This window comes from Mauremys mutica, chromosome 11 (genome assembly GCF_020497125.1).
Source record: "Mauremys mutica isolate MM-2020 ecotype Southern chromosome 11, ASM2049712v1, whole genome shotgun sequence".
NCBI lineage: Eukaryota > Metazoa > Chordata > Testudines > Geoemydidae > Mauremys > Mauremys mutica.
Window position 1 is genome coordinate 40,861,781 of NC_059082.1, and position 21,502 is coordinate 40,883,282.

At 49.1% G+C, this 21,502-nt stretch overlaps 1 protein-coding gene across 1 annotated transcript in view; it reads right to left on the bottom strand.

Moving 5' to 3' along the window:
- The window catches only part of LOC123343654 (maestro heat-like repeat-containing protein family member 1), a 41,535-nt gene extending 20,434 nt beyond the window's left edge, over positions 1-21,101 (bottom strand). The window contains exons 1-22 of the mRNA XM_044978884.1: positions 20,932-21,101; positions 17,812-17,865; positions 17,097-17,171; positions 12,400-12,459; positions 10,965-11,018; positions 10,759-10,833; positions 10,273-10,380; positions 8,627-8,718; positions 7,391-7,471; positions 6,915-6,981; positions 6,673-6,786; positions 6,260-6,333; positions 5,844-5,966; positions 5,199-5,294; positions 3,770-3,920; positions 3,508-3,563; positions 2,637-2,778; positions 2,257-2,306; positions 1,825-1,932; positions 1,547-1,663; positions 1,214-1,339; positions 300-446 (exon numbers count right to left, since the gene is read on the bottom strand). Coding sequence (XP_044834819.1) covers positions 300-446; positions 1,214-1,339; positions 1,547-1,663; positions 1,825-1,932; positions 2,257-2,306; positions 2,637-2,778; positions 3,508-3,563; positions 3,770-3,920; positions 5,199-5,294; positions 5,844-5,966; positions 6,260-6,333; positions 6,673-6,786; positions 6,915-6,981; positions 7,391-7,471; positions 8,627-8,718; positions 10,273-10,380; positions 10,759-10,833; positions 10,965-11,018; positions 12,400-12,459; positions 17,097-17,171; positions 17,812-17,857 — 1,962 coding nt within the window. The 5' untranslated portion in view covers positions 17,858-17,865; positions 20,932-21,101. The remainder of the gene's footprint in view (positions 1-299; positions 447-1,213; positions 1,340-1,546; positions 1,664-1,824; positions 1,933-2,256; positions 2,307-2,636; positions 2,779-3,507; positions 3,564-3,769; positions 3,921-5,198; positions 5,295-5,843; positions 5,967-6,259; positions 6,334-6,672; positions 6,787-6,914; positions 6,982-7,390; positions 7,472-8,626; positions 8,719-10,272; positions 10,381-10,758; positions 10,834-10,964; positions 11,019-12,399; positions 12,460-17,096; positions 17,172-17,811; positions 17,866-20,931) is intronic.
- Positions 21,102-21,502: the final 401 nt, after the last annotated feature.

A 21,502-nucleotide genomic window follows, 5' to 3' on the forward strand; every position in this document is an offset into this window, starting at 1 on the left:
CTAGAGGTACCAAACAGGGTACAGTCGTCTCTGGGACAACAGCACCAAGTGATGCTCAGTTACTCTCTAACAAGGCCCAGGTGGGAGTCCTTCCATTAGCTTCCATACGCCTGGAATCAGAGAAGAAGCTAATCGAGATGGAGGAGTCACAGAGAATGGTGCTGTTCTCATGTCTCCTGCCCCTCCTGGGGCAAAGGGCCAGCCCTGGGAGCTGAGTTAATGCAAAGACACAGCTCTGTGCTGCTGTGCACAGCCCGGGGAGGTGCTGCATGGGCGGTCAGGGGAGGGCTCTGACTTACGTGTGGGCTCAGAAAATAGTGTTTCTGCATGGGAGACAGGATCTTGTATCCTATGGTCTCTAGGATGAGGTCTGTGGGGACTGAGTGGACCACGTGCCCATAGGTGAGGAGCAGGAGGCTTCTCAGCTGCTCGATGGAAGCTGGCTCCTGAGAATTGCAAAGGAAAGAGTGAGGAGAAGGGATGGCCTCCAGCAGCTCCTAACTCACAAATGGGGTCAGGGAAGGATTTTTCACCCAGCTGGCTTAGCAACCAAAGGCGGCTCTGCTGAGCTGAATTGCCTGGACTCCGAGGCCCTTCCCAGCTCCCCAGGATTGGGTGGTTGAGGTGACCTGGCAGCCAAAGGGGACGCACTAGCAGCTGCTTTAATTCAGCCTAGCTCCAGAGATGTCACTGGGACTACAGTGGACTGCACTGGCCCAGAGAGTTACTGGGAAGGTGGTGGTGGTGGTGGTGGTGGTGCGGGAGGGGAGGGGAGGGGGAATGTCAGACATGCCAGCCCCAGTGAGTCTGCTAGGAAGGTCTGTGAAATAGCCCAGTTCAGGGGAAGACCAAGGGTCTGTTCTGCTGAGAAATGTGTCAGCTGGAGCTGATGGCATGGCAGTGTCTTTTGGGCCCTCTCTGAGCCTTCTTTATGAGGCTGCATGGAGCATGTCTGAGCTCCCCAGGAGATACCCTGGAGAGTTTATACAACAGCACCCACCTTCCCCCCTGGATCCACCCCATAGTGCTGCTCCACAGCTCCACGGAGGAGTAAGGAAAGGGCTCCCTCCACGGAGGCTGAGCCACGGCTTGGAAATTCAGCTCTTTGCTGAACAGGCTTCTGGGAAGCAGGGTCCTCCCTGGCAGGTCCCTTTACCTGCAAAGGCTGGTGAAGGGATGGATGGAAGAGCAGAGATGCTAGGTGGGACCGTACCTCCAGAGAGCCAGCAGCAGAAGGCTGGAGCTGCACCCTGCTGACAACCTCTTCCCAGTGCTCCAGGATGGCAAAAATCTCATAGAGGTGTTTCCTGGCACACAGCCCAAGCGCTCGGGCGAATCCCTGAGAGACAGAAAGATGGCGGTTAGAAATGCTAAGCAAGAAGCCTAGGGGCCAGGATGGGCTCTCAAAGTCATTGCCATGGGCATGGGTATAAGGAAGATCTTTTCAATCCACTGGACCTTGTCCAAGGCAGAACATACCCATGTAGCATCAGGGGATTGACAAGGAATGAGGGATCACTTGACAGCGGAGGAGCAAAGACCTCACCTCCCTTTCCTCTTCTTCTCTGAAATTGACCAGCTCCATCAGGCGCCATAGCTGGGGCTTGATGCTCTCTTCTGGAGATAACATCAGCCCGGTGCCCCAGCACTTGTAGAGAAAGCTCTGCGAAAGAGACACCATCATGCTGGATGCATTGGGCATGGCCTGGCATGCACAGAGCCCATTGGGTATAGCTGTCGGCTTCACTGGCCCCAAGCTGCCCCTGGGTAGCGACTGCTGTTGTGAACTAGGCACTGAACCCCAATTCCTTCCAGGACACTGACCTTGTCACTGGGCCGCTTATCGCTGTGGGCCAGCTGGCGCCTGATACTGGTGATGAAACAGCCCAGCCAGGTATGGTCCGAGATGAGGAAGAGAAGGTCTTCCAGGAACTGCCAGGGAAAGAAGAGCCAGTTAGAAGCAAGAGGGGCCAAGAAACTGGTCCTCTCAATAGCTCCAGCCAGGAACCCACCACAGCTGGGAGGGGAGGGGAAGAGGGAGCGTGCACTGTCACCCCCCACATCTCTCATAATGCTCGTGAATCCTTGTGAGCTGCCCCTGGTGCTTCTCCAATTGTATCTGCTGGACTCAGCCGCTTCCTCTGTCCCCCAATGCAGTGGTGCTGAGAGGCCTCTTAATCCTGCCTCAGCGTGGCGGGGGCTGGACTAGATGACCTCTTGAGTTCCTTTCCAGCCCTCCATTTCTCTGACCCTTACCTGCAGCAGCTGCTGCTCCCACTCCCTCTGGCAGAAGCAGGTCTTGTCATCTGGAAGAGATGGGCAGGTCAGTTTCCTTTGTGTTTAGACCCTTCTACTGGGGAGCAGCCTGCAATGTGGCTCTTGTTTGGCGGGGGGTGGGGAGGAGCTGCCGACTCATGGGCCCCCAGGGGATCCATGGCTCTTTGCAAATTGCTGATGGACAACAATGCTCCTCAGACCCAGATCCCTTAATGTGAAATACCCAGGAGTTCTGCTTGCCAAGACCTATTATCATATTTTCCTGGATTCAGAGAGAGGCCCTGGCCTCTCCCTCTCTGAGCCCAGCACCACAGTGTTCCCACCCTTCGCTCCTGCAAGGGGAGACACTCCCCCATCACCTTCCACGTAGAGGAGCATTTCCGTCGTGTAGTTATTCCAGAATCGGCCCGAGCCGGCCTGGAACATGCTCATCAGCTGGAAGAGGAGGAACATAGCTGCCCTTCTGACCTGCACCGTCATGCATGAAGACGCACCGAGCACCTGGCGGACAAAGAGGCAGAGGTGGCTGTAGCCCTCCCTTGCAAGGCAGTGTGAGAAGGGACCTCCCTACAGGTGCAGGGGGAGAGCTCAGTGGTGGAGGGAAGGAGACAGCAGGGAGGTGGAGCTGACAACCAGGACAGGACTGAGATGGATATTTCAGTTGATCAGGGACACTCCATGGACCAGCTCTTGGCTCCTTCCATCCTCTCACTCCTGGGCTGGCTCTAGCTCAGCTGAAAGGAGACAGGCTTATCCAGAGGCCGTCAGGCAGCTGCTGGGTCAGATCCTGGGCCTAGGTTAGAGCAGCACAATGGGGAGCTTGAAGCAGCCCGAAAGAGGCAGCTGGGCCATAAAGGGAATCCCCAGCTGCCCCATGGAAGGGAGGATGCTGGAGGCCAGGGGGCAGGAGGGGGCCTGCACAACAGTCCCTAAGGGCTCATTCCAGTTGGCTTCTATTGGAGCCGTCCGAGGGCTGCACTAACTTGTGCTGGGGGCCCTGGTCCAGCCCAGGATCAGGGGAGCCAGGAAGGTGGCTGGCTCAGAGAGCTGGCTGGTTCTGTTAAATGCCGAGAGGCACTGGGTCGATGTGCAATGACCGCGAGGAATGTGATGAGCCAGCTCCTCTGGGGGCTGCGGGGAGAAGAACCACCACTATGCATTGCTAGCCAGCTCCAAGAGTGGCCCCTTCCCATTGAGCATAAGGAAACCTCCTGACTGCAGGTTACTCACCAGCAGCCGAGCCAGCAGCTCCTGGGGTAGAGTGGTCCTGGGGCTTGACCGACACCCTGTGAACAGAAAGGGGAGACACCCCATCAGGCTCTGGAGGGATCTTTTGCATTCGTCTCTGAGCTCTACCTGTGCCTTGATGGCTGGCTGTGTCCTTGCAGTGAGCCGGAACCAGAGCTGAGAGCTGATCCCCACCCCCACCTGGGGGCAGACGCCTCTCGCTAGAGAAGGACTAAGAGCGGGTGGATAAAATACTAGGCCTCACCTCTGTTCGCCTTGCCGCTCCTCCTGGCCAAGGGCAGCCTGCCTTCCTCCTGCAGCCTCTTTACCACCCCGACCGAGGTCTGCAGGAGGAGAGGCAGGGCTGGCCCATGGGCTGCTGGGCTCAGCTGAAGGAGCAGCCCAGGCCATAAAACCTGCAGAGCAGAGAAAAGCCATCTCAGTATGGAAATATCCTCTTCCTGCACCAGCTCCCTCTTTCCTACACTAGACGGGACCCCTGGCCTCGCCACCGCCAGCCAGATCTCTCTACCCAGCCTGAACCATGCAGCGATCCCCGCCCCCTCCCCCTTCACACCTGTCAGTGTCTGCCTCCAGCACCAAATCAAGTGACACATGACTGAGCCCCGCCTTTTGTTGAGTGGAGCGTCATCATTGACAGCACCGTATTTCCTAACTCCAGTCCCACTTGGAAAGGCCGTGTTCTCACGGCGTGAGCGCAATACACCAGCTTGATCAATAAAGAGGAGACTAGGAAAACCAATACCATCAAGTGAAACCATGACAGGCGCTCAGGGAGGTTTGAGCTCTGACCTTCACATCCCCACACAGGCCTGCGCCACTTGAACCACAGATGCAATTGCTGTCTGCTGTGTGGACAAGAGGGGGACTTTACACACACTGTGCCAGAGGGTTACACAACTCTTTGCTGGACAGTATAGAATAGTGGAGAGCAGGAACCCCCGGGGGTCCATCCCCACCTGTAGTAACTAAAACACGTATATTTGGCAAGCTCAGTCTGAACGACAGTGTAGCTGAGGGCACAATACTTGGGTCTGCCTTCTTAGAAATTTGGCTTCAAGTCTCAGCTCTACCTGACGTGACCTTGCACAACGTGGCTGTTAATTTGTTCAGTGTGGGTCGGGGCTGGCTAATACTTGACTGCTTAGGTTTGCGTTCTGAGGCCTGGGTCAGTACTCAGGTCTGTGCAGTGTGGAAACCTAAGCGGTAGTCAGCAGAGATGAGATTTGGATGTAGTGTCTCCCAGCTCAGTGGATTCTCCCTTAGGCACCAGGGTAGTGTGGGTGAGAGGCAAGAAGTCCTGGGCTAGGGTTGGCTTTTGCAAAAGAAGAATGTGATGGGCTGTATAGACCCCACCCTGTAACAGCCAGGAAAAAGTTAACAGAGGGGCCAATGAAAAGGGACTGAGCTATGGAAGCTGCAGAAGCAGCATGACTGACCACAGGGGATGCTAGAGCGGAAGAGCCCTTGTGACACTAAAACCTGGCAAGCAGGGGCACTCAGCTGGTGAGTGTTCCCTGTTCCAAAGAATCATATCTGGTTCCATTTTACCCAACCCCATGATGTTCTGGAGCGGGGAGGCTCAGGTAAATAAGTCTGGTTGGGGCCTGTCTCATGGAAAAGCTCAGACTCAGAGAGGCCTGTGTCCAATGGAGAGGGGCAGGGTCACTTACATTGGCCATTCTGGGGGAATCACCCAGGGACTGCAGGGTGCTGGAGCAGAGCTGGCGGACCTCGAGCTCCATGGTGTGCCTCCCGTCTGCTGCCTCCTGGTGGTGAGAAATAAAGGAGACACCAGGGAGATTTAGATTCAGTGGAGACCTCCGTGGCACGGCACCTATAGTGGGCACGGCAGGGGGTGAAAATGGGGCTTGAAGGGAAAAGGCACAACCCTGGCTGCGACTGTGCCATAACCAGCCCAGGGTCTGTGTGGAGCCAGTTCTAGGCTCCATCCCCTGCGTGGTGAAAACCAGACCCATCATGGCTTAGTCTCCTGTAGGTTGGATGATCACGGTGGGGCGAGAGAAGGAGGAAGCCAGGGGTCCTGCCCTCCCAGTGCGAGGGACAGAGCCCGGATGGCAGCTGGGAGAGGGATCAGAGAGAATGGGCTGGGAGGAAAAAACACTGTCTTCTAGTTGTCATCATCTTCCATCAGTAGACAGAGGGTGCCGTCCCCAGTTCCATCTGCTTCCCAAGCCCTATTTGCTGCCCGTCTCCTGCCCCTCCCCATCTGCAGCTGCCACTCCTTCCCTATCCCTTGACCCCATGTTCTGCCCTGTTCACGGACCCCCATCACTAAGATCTCTGCAGATTCTTACCGTGCTGTCGAGGGGTAGGGTGCACTGACACACCAAGAAGTCAATTAAGGGTCTTGAATCAGGTTTCTCCAAGAGCCCATGCATCCCCATTGTGCGTATCAAATAAGCAAGGGCTTCTCTGACCTGCCAGACCCAGACAGAAACAGAAATGATTTGCACACAGTGTGGAGGGACCTTGTCCCCTCCCGGTCCAGGCTGGGATCCTTTCTCAGCAGGGTGTTTGGTGAAATACTGCTAGGCAGCCCAGAGATGGAAATGCAGGCAGAGCCCTGCTGGGATTCTTTCCCCCACCTTCTGCCCTACACTATGGAGCACTGATGGGTCATGTGTTTCGATGCACAGGGTCCCAGCATGCTCTGCACTGACAGGCAGACATTCACTAGCTTTGGCCGCATTGGCCATGGTTCCAGACTCACCCGTATGCTTGTGCTCTGCAGGACTGGCCCCAGGGCTAAGAACAGCTGCTCTGTGTGCTGTGTCATCTCGGAAACTGTAAGAGACACAGACACATGGGCTTGACAGGGCTGATGTTAAACCAGGGTGTGCAGGGACCTGAGATTTCAGGAACCTTAGAGCAACCTCAGTGTCCCTACATCACCCTCCTGGCAGGTTACCCTCTTGGGTAACCAGCTACATCTGCCCACGCTTGCAGTTCCAGCAGTGATTGTCCTTTCTCATTGCCGCAGCATCGGCTGAGGGGCTGCAGGACTTGGCTTGTCTACTGCAGACAGGTACAAATGAGCTCAATGAGGCCCAGTGCTAAGCGCTGCTAATTGGACAAGAGGCCATAACACATCAAAAGACGAGGCCTCGCTGTGGGGTCACTTACTGTTGGATCGGACTATCTGGTCCAGAATGCAGAGACTGGCACAGGTCTCCTCTTCCTCATCCTTGTTCAGCCTTCTGAACAGGAATACAAGCAGCTCCACCAGGAACAAGCGAGCTGCAGGAAGAGGAGTGAATCATAATGGGGTGAATCGTAAAGGGGAAGGGAATATAGTTCTATGCCTGGGCTCTGAAATTCCACAGGCTGGGATCTCCTTCTCTGGGAAAGGTGAATGGGTTTCTTACCCAGATGGACCAGAGAGTCCAGGGCCTCTCTCCGTTCCTCCAGGTGTTCTCTGGGGAGATGACACACCTAAGGGAAGAAAGCAACACCAGCAAAGGTAAACTAGATCCAGTGTCTCTCAGGCCAAGCCCTCGGATGGCAGAGTGAAGGGATGAGGGTGGAGAGGCAGATTCTAATTCCCATCTAAAGAACAGGCCAGCAAGCTGGATCAGTCTATGAGTGACGCCGAGGCTCATGTAGAAGCAGAGTTTGATGGGTCAGGAACCAAAGATGTGGAGCGTTGGAACAAGGTGCGGGATGCTGATGTTCCTGGTCAAAGGGGTTGGGGTGGGTGGAAGGAAAAGAAACCAAAGGAGAGTTCTCCAGGATCCATCCCCCAATGGGAACAGGATGAGGCAGGGACAGCTCTTCCCACAGCCTACCCAGTTTAAGCCAACAGGCCCTGGCATTTTCCCTGAGTGATGCCAGCATCTCTTACCATGGAGTGGAGTGCTGGGAAGAGGGTGCCAATGTCCTTCCTCAGGGCAGCCTCATCCATGTCCCTCACGCAAGCAAGGCCCTGTGCAAGAGAAGAGACACAGGACATGGCAATGACGTGTCAGGCAGACAAGCCCCAATCTGTAGAATCTCCATCAGCAGCTGGGTAACCACAACCCAGACTTGGAAGGAATAAAGTTATGGCCCTGGTGGAGAGCAGCTCCCAGCTGGTCCTGGACTCTCCCTTCTCTGGGAGGGGCATTTGACCCCTTTGTTTGCACTAGCCTAGTATCACTGATGGTTGGGTCAACAGGACAGTTGTCCCTGGCGCCAGCAGGGGTGGTGTGTGCTGAGAGGAGGGCAGGGATGGCGGGGCCCGGTTTGGAAGAGCGGGGCCTGCCCTGATTACTTATCACTACTGATGTTACGGCAGCGCCCAGAGGCTGCAGTCAGGGTCAGGCCCTGTTGCACTGGGTGCAGCACAACGCAGACAGAGACAATCTGTGTCCTGAAGGGCTGACCGTCTAGAGACCCACAGGCAGGTCAGGGATGGGGAGACAGCATCCAAGGGCTCCTCCCTGCCCCCGTGCTGGGGTGAGGAAACCACGCGGGAGCTTGTAAGGGAGAGTTTCATGTCCCTTCATGCGGCCTTACCAGGGGCCAAGGATCTGGCCCATTGTTTCTGCCTGCTCACCTCCTCCAATGGTCACTTCCAGAGTGTACCAGGGATGGATACTCCTGCTTTCTGGCCTTGGGCCAGCCACTTCCCCTCCCGGAGCCTTGCTCTCCGCAGGTCTAGGCTGGGCTAACAGCTAACCCTGCCATGGGCCCAGGGAGAGCTGAGTGCGTGGGACACTCTGGGGAGAGGTGAAGCTCAGGACGATGGTTATTATTTCTCTCCCTGGTTCCCTAATGCAGCCCAGTGCTGACCAGCCAGCAAAGCAGAAAGAAAGCAGAGCCAAGTTCTAGGAATGGAGTCGCCTCTCTCTTCCCGTCTGCAACACCTGCCCTGGCAAGGAGGGTCAGAGCATGTTCTCTAAGGCCAGAGAATGGCAGTGAATCTGGGAGCAAGCGGATGGGGAAAAGGGGTCAGAGCCTTAGAGGGTCAGTGTGTTGTGGGGAAGGCAGTAGGGGGGCGGGAGTCCAGGCTGAGTTGGTGATGAAGGGAATCTTGTACCGTCTGTGCGGTGGGCACTTTCCCAGTGTGCTGTGGATTTACCGCTCTCTTCTCACTCACTCTGGTCTTCCTTGGCCTGTCCTCCTCCTCCTCCTCCTTGCTGATTGGGGCGAGCTGTCCCCTGGGTGACAAATAGGCCTTTCGCTTGGTGCCTAAAATGAACAGAAGGAAACTAAGTTTGCTCTTAAGCAAAGTAAGTAGTCATGGGATTAGAGGGAAGGTCCTCTCATGGACTGTAGCTGGTTAGAAGACAGGAAACAAAGGGTAAGAATATATTTTCATTTTCACAATGAGGTAAATTGTGGAGTCCCCAAAGATCTGTACTGGGGCCTTTGCTGTTCAGGGGTAAAATGGTGAGGTAGCAAAATCTGTGGATGATCCAAAATTACACACCATAGTTAAGTCCCAGGCAGACTGCAAAGAGTTCCAAAGAGATCTCACTAAACTGGGTGACTGGGCAACAAAATGGCAGATGAAATTCAGTGTTGATGAGTGCAAAGTAACGCACATTGGAAAACATAATCCCAGATACAAATGATGGGGTCTAAATTAGCTGTTACCACCCAAGAACGAGATCTTGGAGTCATTGTGGATAGTTCTTCGTAAACATCCACTCAATGTGTAGCGGCAGTCAAAAGAGCTAACAGAATGTTGGGAATCATTAGGAAAGGGATAAATAATAAGACAGATAATATCCTATTGCCTCTATATAAATCCATGGTACACCCACATCTTGAATGCCATGTGCAGTTCTGGTCACCCTATCTCCGAAAAGATATATTAGAAATGGAAAAGATACAGAGAAGGGCAACAAAAATGATGAACGGGATGGAGCAGCTTCCATACGAGGGGAGATTCAAAAGACTGGGACTGCTCATCTTAGACAAGAGACAACTAAGGGGAGGCATGATAAAGGTCTATAAAATCATGAATGGTGTGGAGAAAATGACTAGGGAAGTGTTATTTACCCTTTGACATAACACATGAACCAGGGGTCAGCCAATGAAATTAATAGGCAGTGGGTTTAAAACAAACAAAGGGAAGTATTTCTTCACACAATGCACAATCAACCTGTGGAACTCATTGCCAGGGGATGTTGTGAAGGCCAAAAGTATAATTGGGTTTAAAAAGAACTAGGTAAATTCAAGGAGGATAGGTCCACTAATGGCTATTGGCCAAGATGGTCAGGGATGCAACCCCATGCTCTGGGTGTGCCTAAACCTCTGATGGCCAGAAGTTGGAACTGGATGACAGGGGATGGATCCCTTGATAATTGCTCTGTTCTGTTCATTCCTCTGAAGCACCTGGCATTGGCCACTGCCAGAAGACAGGGTATCGGGCTAGAGGGACCATTGGTCTGACCCAGCATGGCCATTCTTATGTTCTTATGAGGAGCCACTGGGGAGCTGAGCTGGTAGAGGGAGCTGCCTGGTGGGTCAGTTCCCCCTTTACTGGCACCCAGGCTGCCCGGTGGTGATTCCAGTGCTGCCCTATGGCAGCAGGGCTTTAGCCCAGCGTGGGGTGGCACGGAGGCTGGCGTGTAAGGTGGAGCACAGGGCAGTGGCTTATGTGCATGTGCAGAGCAGGGCACAGAGCCTGGGTGGAGTCTCTTCTTGCCCTCTCAGCCCTGGGGTTTTGCTGTCACTGTGGCTGCTTTCCCCTCCCACCCCTTTATTCCTGGCACTCAATCCTGGGCATGGGCCTACCTGGATCACGGGGCTCAGCACAGAAAGTGCTGGAGTGGCTGCCCGCTCCTGCAGCCAGGGTTTGTGGCGCCGGGTCTTGTTTTTGGGCCACCTTCTGCTCCTCTGTGTCTGTGAATACAGGCAGACGGTGGGTTAATTTCCCGCAGTCATGGTCACTGATAGAATGCCCTGGGGCGACAGGGACATACAGCTGTGTGGGAACTTTCTGCACCTTATGGAACCCCTGGCGAGGGATTTCCACCAATCACTGCCCGGACGGTGTCATGTTACTTAACACTGAGATCGGGCATTTCCCCTTCTAGTTCCTTTACAAACATTACCCACACCTTCCAGACCCCAGTGGAGGTTGTGAGTCTTGTTAGCCCCATTATGAAGCTAGGAAAACTGAGGCACTGAATGATCCTGTGTGCACTGGGATGGAACTTCCTGATGGGACAGCAATAGAAATGTGGTGATTTGTCACAGAGAAATGCTGTTGACTCCTACCTGGGACAGAAGAGTCAGTGGGGCCTGGCTGGCTGGAGTCCAGATTTGTCCTGTCTGTTTGGAAAGGTGTCCATCCTGTAATTCGGAAGGGCAGTGGTGGGGTGAGGTGTCATGTGACTGGTTCAATGTCAGGGTAATAGGAATCAGAGGGGAACTGGGGTAAATCTGTATCGTGGGGGATGCTCCCAGGCAGAATTCCTACTCACCAATAGTGTGAGTAAGTCTTCGGTATAGACGGTCCAAAAGCCCCATATTGACTCCTAAGACAAGAACCAATGTAAACAGATCACAGGAATTTCTCTTCTACTGCACAGACCTCAGAACATTCACTAGGGTGACCAGACAGCAAATGTGAAAAATCGGGACAGGAGGTGCGGGGTAATAGGAGCCTATACAAGAAAAAGACCCCAAAATCGGGACTGTCCCTATAAAATCGGGACATCTGGTCACCCTAACATTCACACCTCACTCTTGGGAGGCCAAGCTAGTGCTCTGGTGCCCGGTGCTCTGCACTGCCATGTGGAATGAGACCCAAGCTCAATTCTTTGTGCTGGTCTGCGGCTCCCAAGATGGCTGGAATTGCTCCAGGTGTGGGGAACCTCCATTGACATGAGGAGGCTCTCTGCTTGACTAGGGGCTTTGAAGGGGATTCCACTGGGTTCCCCTAAGCCAGAAGGACGTAACTCATGAGCCGGAGAACCCCAAGGAGCCAGGGACATAGCGAGGCTCGGCTGGAGGTAGATGCACAGAGCTGCAGCACTGAAATGTGGGATCCCCCTTCCTTGGGGATAAAACCTTTGTGGTACCTCTCCTCTTCCTTGGGATTCAGCAAGGCGGCTCTATCACCTAGAACATTTGGTTCCATGAGATATTTGAGCTTATGAGGTGTGTTCTGACCAAGAAGTTACCAAGAAGTGGCCCACCTCACTGCACAGCCACCAAACCAGCAGTGCTTGAGACAGCATCTGATCATGACTCACAAAGCCATTTGTAATATACATATGAAAAACATGGGCATCTCAGTCATGACAAATGCACTGGCGTCTGTTTCCAGGAATGGAATGCGTGTGGCCCAGTAGCACACACAGTTTCAGCCATAGCAGTGGTCGCTTGACACACAGTCAACCAGTTACCGATCACAATGATCGTTTGCACAAGCAGTCACTGCAACTGCTTGGATAATTGCTGCAACCGTGCACACAAGTTAATAAGCAGTTGTGGGCATCCTTCTGAATTCTGAGCCTAATGAGACATTTACTCTCATAATAACAGTTGTGATTCTCTACTATAGCACCCCGTGTTAATATACCATTGTTCACCCAGAAGGATCCCATGGGAATTATACTGTTTGCACAAGCTAGAACTAAACATAATGTTAGTTTATGTGTCATTATATAATGCCTGCATCTGTAATTTTCACTCCATGCATCTGAAGAAGTGTTTTTTTACCCATGAAAGCTTACGCCTAAATAAATCTGTTAATCTTTAACAGGACTCCTTGTTGTTTTTGTGGATACAGACTAACATGGCTACCCCCTGATACTAAACATTATGTTGATTCTGTAAAAGACATTGCAGATGAACAGCAACTTTGGCCTCGGAAAGGAATTCTGGCTGTGTATCACGCCGCTTTCTGCCTACCTGGACCAGAAGACTCTGTGCCATCTCTGGCTGACACTGCAGTCTCTTGTACTGCTGTGTCTGTCAATAGAAGAGAAGGGTTAAATTTCTCCATTAAAGGTCTCTGGTTGAACGCCCAGGGGAATGATGTGAATGATAGTGCTAAAGGGAGGGGAGTTTTCGGTACCCAAAGCAGCAGGTTCCAGTCCTCTTGTGACACTTCAATGAACCTGATTTCACTGAGTAACAAATACAGTCACACCTGGGTCACCAAAGAACTTTCTCGGTTACAGAGAACACCTGTGTGACCCAGAAAGGAGCGATTCTCTAACCAGAGGCAAAGCCACCCCAGTTCTCCTTCTCACTGTCACAGGTTGGTGCCAACAATCACAGCCCCCGACTCCCACACAGTGCGCGATGGGGTCTCAGCTTGCAGCAAACACAGCTTGGAGGATTTAGAAATCTTGCATGTGCAGTGCCTGGGGAGGGAGAACTGCAGGGAGATGGAGACTCCCGGAGCCCTCCTCATTCAGGCAGTGCAGACCACAAGGCCTCCAGAAAAGTCGAATGCCAGGCACAAGAAGAACCTCAGTAATGGGAAGGAGGGGGCCGACCCACTGGAGGGAGTTGGCAAAGGGCAGGTATAGCCTATAGGTAGCGCCCTACCAAATTTACGGTCCATTCTGATCAATTTCATGGCCATAGGATTTGAAAATCGATTTCAGGTTTTCAGATGTTTACATCTGAAATGTCACAATGTTGTAGTTGGGGTTCTGCCCCAAAAGGGAGTTGTGGAGGAGTCGCAAAACTGTTGTAGGGGGTTGTGGGATTGCCACCCTCACTTCTGCACTGCCTTTCGAGCAACAGGGGTATGTACCTGGAGGGGGTCTGATCTCCCCCGTGAGGGCGGCTGTGCAGGGAAGTCCCAGTTCCCTCCCTCCCCAGCCCAGAGGGGACTAGCAGCTGGAGCCAGGGCCATGGTAGGAGCCTGCCCTTTCCCACCTTTCCAATAACTAGATTTCATGGGGGAGGTCTGATTTCATGGTGCATGACTTTTTCATGGCTGTGAATTTGGCCTACCTATGGGATGGTTTAGGTTAAGAAATAAGTAGAAAATAGGTTTTGGGCCCAAGTTAGCTGAAGTGTAGAAGAGTTTAGAAAACCGAAGTTGTTAGTGTGAGGAAAGTTAGGGATAAGTTGGAGATCCTGTTATGGGAAAGTAAGAGTTAGCAAGGACATGGCCCGGGGTTATGCTGCTGTTAGGTTTTGGTTATAACTGGCTTAAGCAGGGTTTTTAATGAGTCTTTTTGAGAATTGTGACTGTTTTATTAAAATATTATCTATACTAATAGCGTGGGAAGGATATTGGTACAGATGTTAATATAACCACATGTAATATAAAGAGTCAATAAGGAGGCGATGGAAATATAAGTAATGTAAGGGGCAGTTGCACATTCAATAGTCTGAGAATGGCTTCTACTGGGAGTTGTTTTGTTAATTCGGTGAGCGCTCCAATTAACAACCCAAGGTACCGTTCTGTCCCAGGGTTCTAAGGCTGTACTTATAGACTCATAGACTTTAAGGTCAGAAGGGACCATTATGATCATCTAGTCTGACCTCCTGCACAATGCAGGCCACAGAATCTCACCCATCCACTTCTATAACAAACCCCTAACCTATGTCTGAGTTATTGAAGTCCTCCAATTGTGGTTTGAAGACCTCAAGCTGCAGAGAATCCTCCAGCAAGTGACCCGTGCCCCATGCTGCAGAGGAAGGCAAAAAACCTCCAGGGCCTCTGCCAATCTGCCCTGGAGGAAGATTCCCTCCCGACCCCAAATATGGCGATCAGTTAAACCCTGAGCACGTGGGCAAGACTCACCAGCCAGCATCCAGGAAAGAATTCTCTGTAGTAACTCAGATCCCACCCCATCTAACATCCCATCACAGACCACTGGGCATACTTACCTGCTGATAATCAAAGATCAATGCCAAATTAATTGCCAAAATTAGGCTATCCCATCATACCATCCTCTCCATAAACTTATCAAGCTTAGTCTTAAAGCCAGATATGTCTTTTGCCCCCACTTCTTCCCTTGGAAGGCGGTTCCAGAACTTCACTCCTCTGATGGTTAGAAACCTTCATCTAATTTCAAGTCTAAACTTCCTAGTGTCCAGTTTATATCCATTTGTTCTTGTGTCCACATTGGTACTAAGCTTAAATAATTCCTCTCCCTCCCTAATAGTTATCCCTCTGATATATTTATAAAGAGCAATCACATCCCCCCTCAGCCTTCTTTTGGTTAGGCTAAACAAGCCAAGCTCTTTGAGTCTCCTTTCATAAGACAGGTTTTCCATTCCTCGGATCATCCTAGTAGCCCATCTCTGAACCTGTTCCAGTTTGAATTCATCCTTCTTAAACACTGGAGACCAGAACTGCACACAGTATTCCAGATGAGGTCTCACCAGTGCCTTGTACAACGGTACTAACGCCTCCTTATCTTTGCTGGAAATACCTCACCTGATGCATCCTAAAACTGCATTAGCTTTTTAAATGGCCATATCACATTGCCAGCTTATAGTCATTCTGTGATCAACCAATACTCCGAGGTCCTTCTCCTCCTCTGTTACTTCCAACTGATGTGTCCCCAATTTATAACTAAAATTCTTGTGATTAATCCCTAAATGCATGACCTTGCACTTTTCACTATTAAATTTCATCCTGTTACTATTACTCCAGTTTACAAGGTCATCCAGATCTTCCTGTAGGATATCCCAGTCCTTCTCTGTGTTAGCAATACCTCCCAGCTTTGTGTCATCCGCAAACTTTATTAGCACATTCCCGCTTTTTGTGCCAAGGTCAGTAATAAAAAGATAAAATAAGATTGGTCCCAAAACTGATCTCTGAGGAACTCCACTTGTAACAGTTCCTTCCAGCCTGACAGTTCACCTTTCAGTAAGACCCATTGTAGTCTCTCCTTTAACCAGTTCCTTATCCACCTTTCAATTTTCATATTGATCCCCATCTTTTCCAATTTAACTAATAATTCCCCATGTGGAACCGTATCAAATGCCTTACTGAAATCGAGGTAAATTAGATCCACTGCATTTCCTTTGTCTAAAAAATCTGTTACCTTCTCAAAGAAGGAGATCAGGTTGGTTTGGCACAATCTACCTTTTGTAAAACCATGTTGTATTTTGTCCCAATTACCATTGACCTCAATGTCCTTAACTACTTTCTCCTTCAAATTTTTTCCCAAGACCTTACATACTACAGATGTCAAACTAACAGGCCTATAGTTACTCGGATCACTTTTTTTCCCTTTCTTAAAAATAGGAACTATGTTAGCAATTCTCCAGTCGTACGGTACAACCCCTGAGTTTACTGATTCATTAAAAATTCTTGCTAATTGGCTTGCAATTTCATGTGCCAGTTCCTTTAATATTCTTGGATGAAGATTATCTGGGCCCTCCGATTTTGTCCTATTAAGCTGTTCAAGTTTGGCTTCTACCTCGGATGTGGTAATATCTACCTCCATATCCTCTTTCCCATTTGTCATCCTACCATTATCCCTAAACTCCTCATTAGCCTCATTAAAGACTGAGACAAAGTATTTGTTTAGATATTGGGCCATGCCTAGATTATCCTTAACCTCCATTCCATCCGCAGTGTTTAGCGGTCCCACTTCTTTCTTTGTTTTCTTCTTATTTATATGGCTATAGAACCTTTTACTACTGGTTTTAATTCCCTTTGCAAGGTCCAACTCTACATGGCTTTTGGCCTTTCTCACTTTATCCCTACATGTTCTGACCTCAATAAGGTAGCTTTCCTTGCTAATCCTGCCCATCTTCCACTCCTTGTAGGCTTTCTGCTTTTTCTTAATCACCTCTCTGAGATGCTTGCTCATCCAGCTTGGTCTACAACTCTTGCCTATGATTTCCCCCCCCTTTCTTGGGATGCAGACTTCTGATAGTTTCTGCAACTTTGACTTGAAGTAATTCCAGGCCTCCTCCGCCTTTAGATCCACAAGTTCTTCAGTCCAATCCACTTCCCTAGCTAATTTCCTTAATTCTTTAAAGTTAGCCCTTTTGAAATAAAAAACCCTAGTCCCAGATCTATTTTTGTTTATCCTTCCATCTAGTTTGAACTGAATTAGCTCATGATCACTCGAACCAAGGTTGTCCCCCACAACCATTTCTTCTATGAGGTCCTCACTACTCACCAAAAAGAAATCTAAAATGGCTTCCCCTCTTGTTGGTTCTTCAACTACTTGGTGAAGAAATCCATCAGCTATCACATCCAGAAAAATCTGAGCCCTATTATTATTACTAGCACTTGTCCTTCAGTCTATATCTGGGAAGTTAAAGTCTCCCATGATCACACAATTCCCATTACTTCACGCTGTTGTCAGTGCACTGATCTCGCATTGATCCACAATACAACAGTTATACACACACTCAGTGATGACAGTGTAGGTGATAACTGCACACCTGTTTGCTTAACTAATCATTTTATTTTGGAATGAAGTTTGGTTTTATCATTCATAGTATCACCTAAAAACATTTTCTGTAACCAACCTAGATGTTTGAACCTGGGTTTTGTTGCAGCCATATCTGTAACAACTTACTATGAATTGGAAACATTTCAGCATCAAGGTTATAGAAGGTTACGCAGGGAAAGGGGTGAATCTGAGAAGTCTGTACCCCTGTTTCCTACTTACCTGAAGCAGCAGGCCCAGATAGGGAAGGGCTGCAAAACCCAGTGGCTGCCGTAGCCTCATTCCCCTGGTCTGTGGCTGTGGATAAGTGCAAAGAGGAGGGGTTCATTTCTCCTTTCCTGGTCACAGGGGATGAGGTAGACAATACAGCTGTGTGGAGAACTAATGACACTGCAGGGCACCTCTGGAGAGGGACTGCCACCAGTCACAGCCCAGAGCATTTATATTGCACACCCATCTCCAAGGCATTTGACAAACATCTCACCCCACAGGTAGGGAGCTGAGATAACATGGGTAGCGGCAATAGGGGACGGGGGAAATTTGTGGAGAATCTGCCCCAAATTCTTTCCTAACCAGCAGGATTCCATTAGAGGCCAGAACTTCCCCAGCTCTGCTTGTCCCCGCTACTCTAGTTAATAAGAGATCTCCCTCAGGAGACAAGGAGAGTGCAGACAAGGCCGGGATGGCAGTGCTGCATTGGGGTCCCATCAGAGAATTTCCTGCCAGTCCAGAAGGGCTAGAAATGTTTGGGGGTTTAAATAAAGCTAAAATGCTCCAAGGAACCTTGGAGAAAACAAACCTCCTCCATCAGGAGACCCTGACTCCCCAAGCACATGGAGATTCCATGCAGATTCCCAGCAGTCCCCTGCAGATAGCTCTGGAGAGGACAGCAATGGGGGGAAAGGAGGGTCCATTTCTGGGGAGAATTCCTACTCACCTCCAGACAGGACCAGCAGTCGGCGGAGGTAGCCATAAAGATCCATATTGGTTCCTAAGACAAGAACCAACACGAATGAGTCCCTGGGGCTTCCTTCCCATGACACAGACCCCACCATACTCACACATGCTTCTAGATGGGCCAAGGAGACCCAGACTTAGTTTTTTTGCTGCCTGCCTGGCTGGAGAAACAAGACCGCTATGAGGTGGCGAGACCTCAATATTGATGTAAACATTTTATGAATAGCATTATTATAACTTATGTTTATAATGTTAGGTCATTACAAACATGTTTGTGCCTTTACTGAACATTCAAATATACCTATAAGTATAATATCACCAGGATGCTTGAAAATAGAAGAGTAGCCCAGTTTTAGTTAGCTAGGTTATGAAATGTTCATGCTAATCAAAGAAATTGCAGGAGGCTTCAGCTTTTTGTCATCCAGAAACAAGCAAATGTCCAGAAAATAACATCTCCTTAACCATAAAACTGTTTATGTCCCGCACAAGTATCTGTACAAACATTCAAAGGCAACTGTCCTCATTTTAATTTGCTTTAACTTTTATACTATTTTCTTTTTGTGCTCTGTTTAAAATAGGTGTTGATTATTGGCATTTGGGCTTTGTACAAAATATTGAATAGAAGTTTAATTGCTATAACAAACCACTTGTAACTGTAAGGAACTTGGGTCAAGAATCAAAGCACCCAAAAGAATGTTTTATCTACACTAGAAAACCTCCCTCTTCTATAAACTGCCAGTTTAGTATAGATCTAATCCTTTATCTCAGTAAAACACATGTTAGAAAGAAAAATATTTTAGGAAAGATCTGACCCTGTAGAAGGTGAGGATGTTATTTATGTTGAATATTCTCAAAAGGAATTTAGAGCTGGGTTGTGGGGGAGGAATAGCTCAGTGGTTTGAGCTATTGGCCTGCTAAACCCAGGGTTGTGAGGTTACTCCTTGAGGGTCCTACTTAGGGATCTGGGGCAAAAATCAAGACTTGGTCCTGCTAGTGAAAGCAAGGGGCTGGACTCCATGACCATTCAGGGTCCCTTCCAGTTCTATGAGATAGGTATATCTCCATATACGTTAGAACAATAAATCTAGGCTGTAAAGTGCACTCTACCAGCCCCTCTTTGCAACAAAACCCTCTGCTTGGGTCCTTCAAACTTTAGAGAAAAATGTGTGTAGTTGAGAAAAAGTTTTGTAGAAAACCTTAGCTGATTTCTAAAATATTGAAATGGCAAACTGTTTTGGAGGGCATATTTGCAAAGTATTTTAACGGAATGAAAAGCATCTAATGTGGTTTTCTAATATCATTGCTACGTGTGGTAAAATGCATTATGTACTAACATGAAATCAAATGACCTTGCTCAGCTGATTACCAATATAAGAAGACATTTAAGTCTAGACTATTTATTATATTAATGGGGAATTAATTCATTACTAGCAGAGCTCCAGCCACTCCTTCTCCCAACTCAGAAACATGAGAAGAATCATCTCTCCAACAATTGTTCTAAAGAATCAACAACTTCTTCAATCACTATTTAAGCTAAAGACTTACTAAGAATGATTTGATTTTAAAAGACTGCTTCAAGAACTAAAAACCTTCACACAAAGAACAGGCATGTTTGGACATTTTAAAAATGGCATTTCATTTCCTGCTGAACCCTAATGAAACTGAAGAAATATCTCAGAAAATGAACTGAATAAGAAGAGTTAAAAGGCTAAATTTGAAGCTGTTCCGAGAATCTCCCCCACATAAACAAAGGAAATAGAACTGCCAAGAAAGACTTACAGCCCCAACCCATATACCCATTAACAAACTACCTACGCATAAGATGAAGAGGCTCCATGAATGTACGGAGCCAAGGAAAGGGCGAGAGAGGTGTGTTTTTCTAACATTACACGGAAATAGGGAAGAGGCGAGTATAAAATCTCTAAGTGAGCTCCCTGCACATGCTCTGCGACCCTGCTCAAACTCAACTCGTCCTCTCCCTCGCTACAAGCAAGCTGACACAGACAGAAGAGAGAAGCCTCGGGAAGAAACCAGCCCAAGGCAACCTCCCCAAAACTTCAGCATGTGTTGGTAAGAGAAGTTAACTATAACCCTGCCACAGGCTGCCTACCCCCTTGGTGACACAGGGCCACTGCCGACATCACAGAGGCAAGGTGGACTGGGGCTGTCTGGCTAGGGCCAAGGGATTAGAGTTATAAACTCTTGTAACAGTTTGGTCATGATATAGAAATACTGTTGTAATTTAAGATAGCTCCTTAAATGCTTTCTTCTAACTCAGTACTTTTACTATTTTCTTCTATTTCCGAGGATTTAGTTAAAATTGCTTACTTTGCCCATCTAGATAAACAGTCTAGTTATTAATAGGATCTGCCTGCTCTTAAAATTATTTTGCCCATCCATAAACAGTCTTAGTATGTCTGACTCACAATAATTTTGGGAAATAAGACCTTGGTTTCAACTTTCCAAAAGAAAAGTGCCCAATCAAAGGCAGGGCTGCTCACAAAGGTGTCATCTGTTAAAAGCGCTCCAGAGAGAAGCACACAGATGAGACTGAACAGAAATCAGCCTTTTCTCATTTGTGTTCAGTCTTTTGTTGTTTTGTTTAGTATTTTCTTTTCTTTAATAATCAAATAGCCATGGTTACTCACAGAGATTCTTTTGCTTGGCTTTAATCCTGGTGTCCCCTAAGGTATGTAAAAGAGCCCCTGTGACTAAAACAGTGGAGTCACCCCCTGAATGGTCAGAAAAAGAGATAGGAAGAGCTAGCCTGGCATTGCTTGTTTCTCTAAACTAAATATTTTTACTAAGTTTTGGGATAAAATTACTTGACATCCAACACAATTTAAAATGACCCCTTTCCACCCCACACCGAGTTCACGGCAGCATGGACTGGTTTAAATCAGAGCGAGTCAAATCAATTATTTTCACTGTGATTTAAATCAGCAAGCACAAGAAATCTTGATTTAAATCAGTGATTTTAACCTTGTTTTTCATTTTTGCTGTTTAGATATTTACCTAAAGAAAGGCTGATTGTCAGAGCTTGGTATAATTTCGTCCTTCTCTTTCCTAACCCTGAGGATACGCTAGGAAAGTCCCTCACCTCTGTGCTGGGATGGTCGAGCCACAGAAGAATGTTGATGTCTCACATATAATCGCAGATGACAGTGAGGATGTGGATTCCTCCGTGAGTTCTGTATAAACAGGTGCGAAACGCTTGAAAAATTGCTCCCAACTGTCTGAAAAGCAGAGCCCAGACAGCCGTGTGCTCCCTCCTCCAGCTCCCAGAGCACACTGAGCCACAGGCTGCCTACCCCCTTGGTGACACAGGGCCTACCCCTTTGTGACACAGGGCCTACCCCCTTTGTGACACAGGGCCACTGCTGACATCACAGAGGCAAGGTGGGCTGGGGCTGTCTGGCTAGGGCCCTTGGGGTTTGCATCCCCCAGGCTGGATTAAGGGAGCATTGCTCTTGGCTTTTGTTGGGAATTTTAATCTAATGGAGCCCCGGGGCCTCCCCACAAACCCTGTCTGTATAATGTGTCATGAGAAAAAGAGATTCAACCACAAGGTGTAAAATCATTCTGTGTCAGTCCACTCCAGTAGCTTGCCTCTTGCAGCAGCTGCTAGTTGTCACTTTGAACTGTGTAAGCTCACTCTCACATGCTTGCTA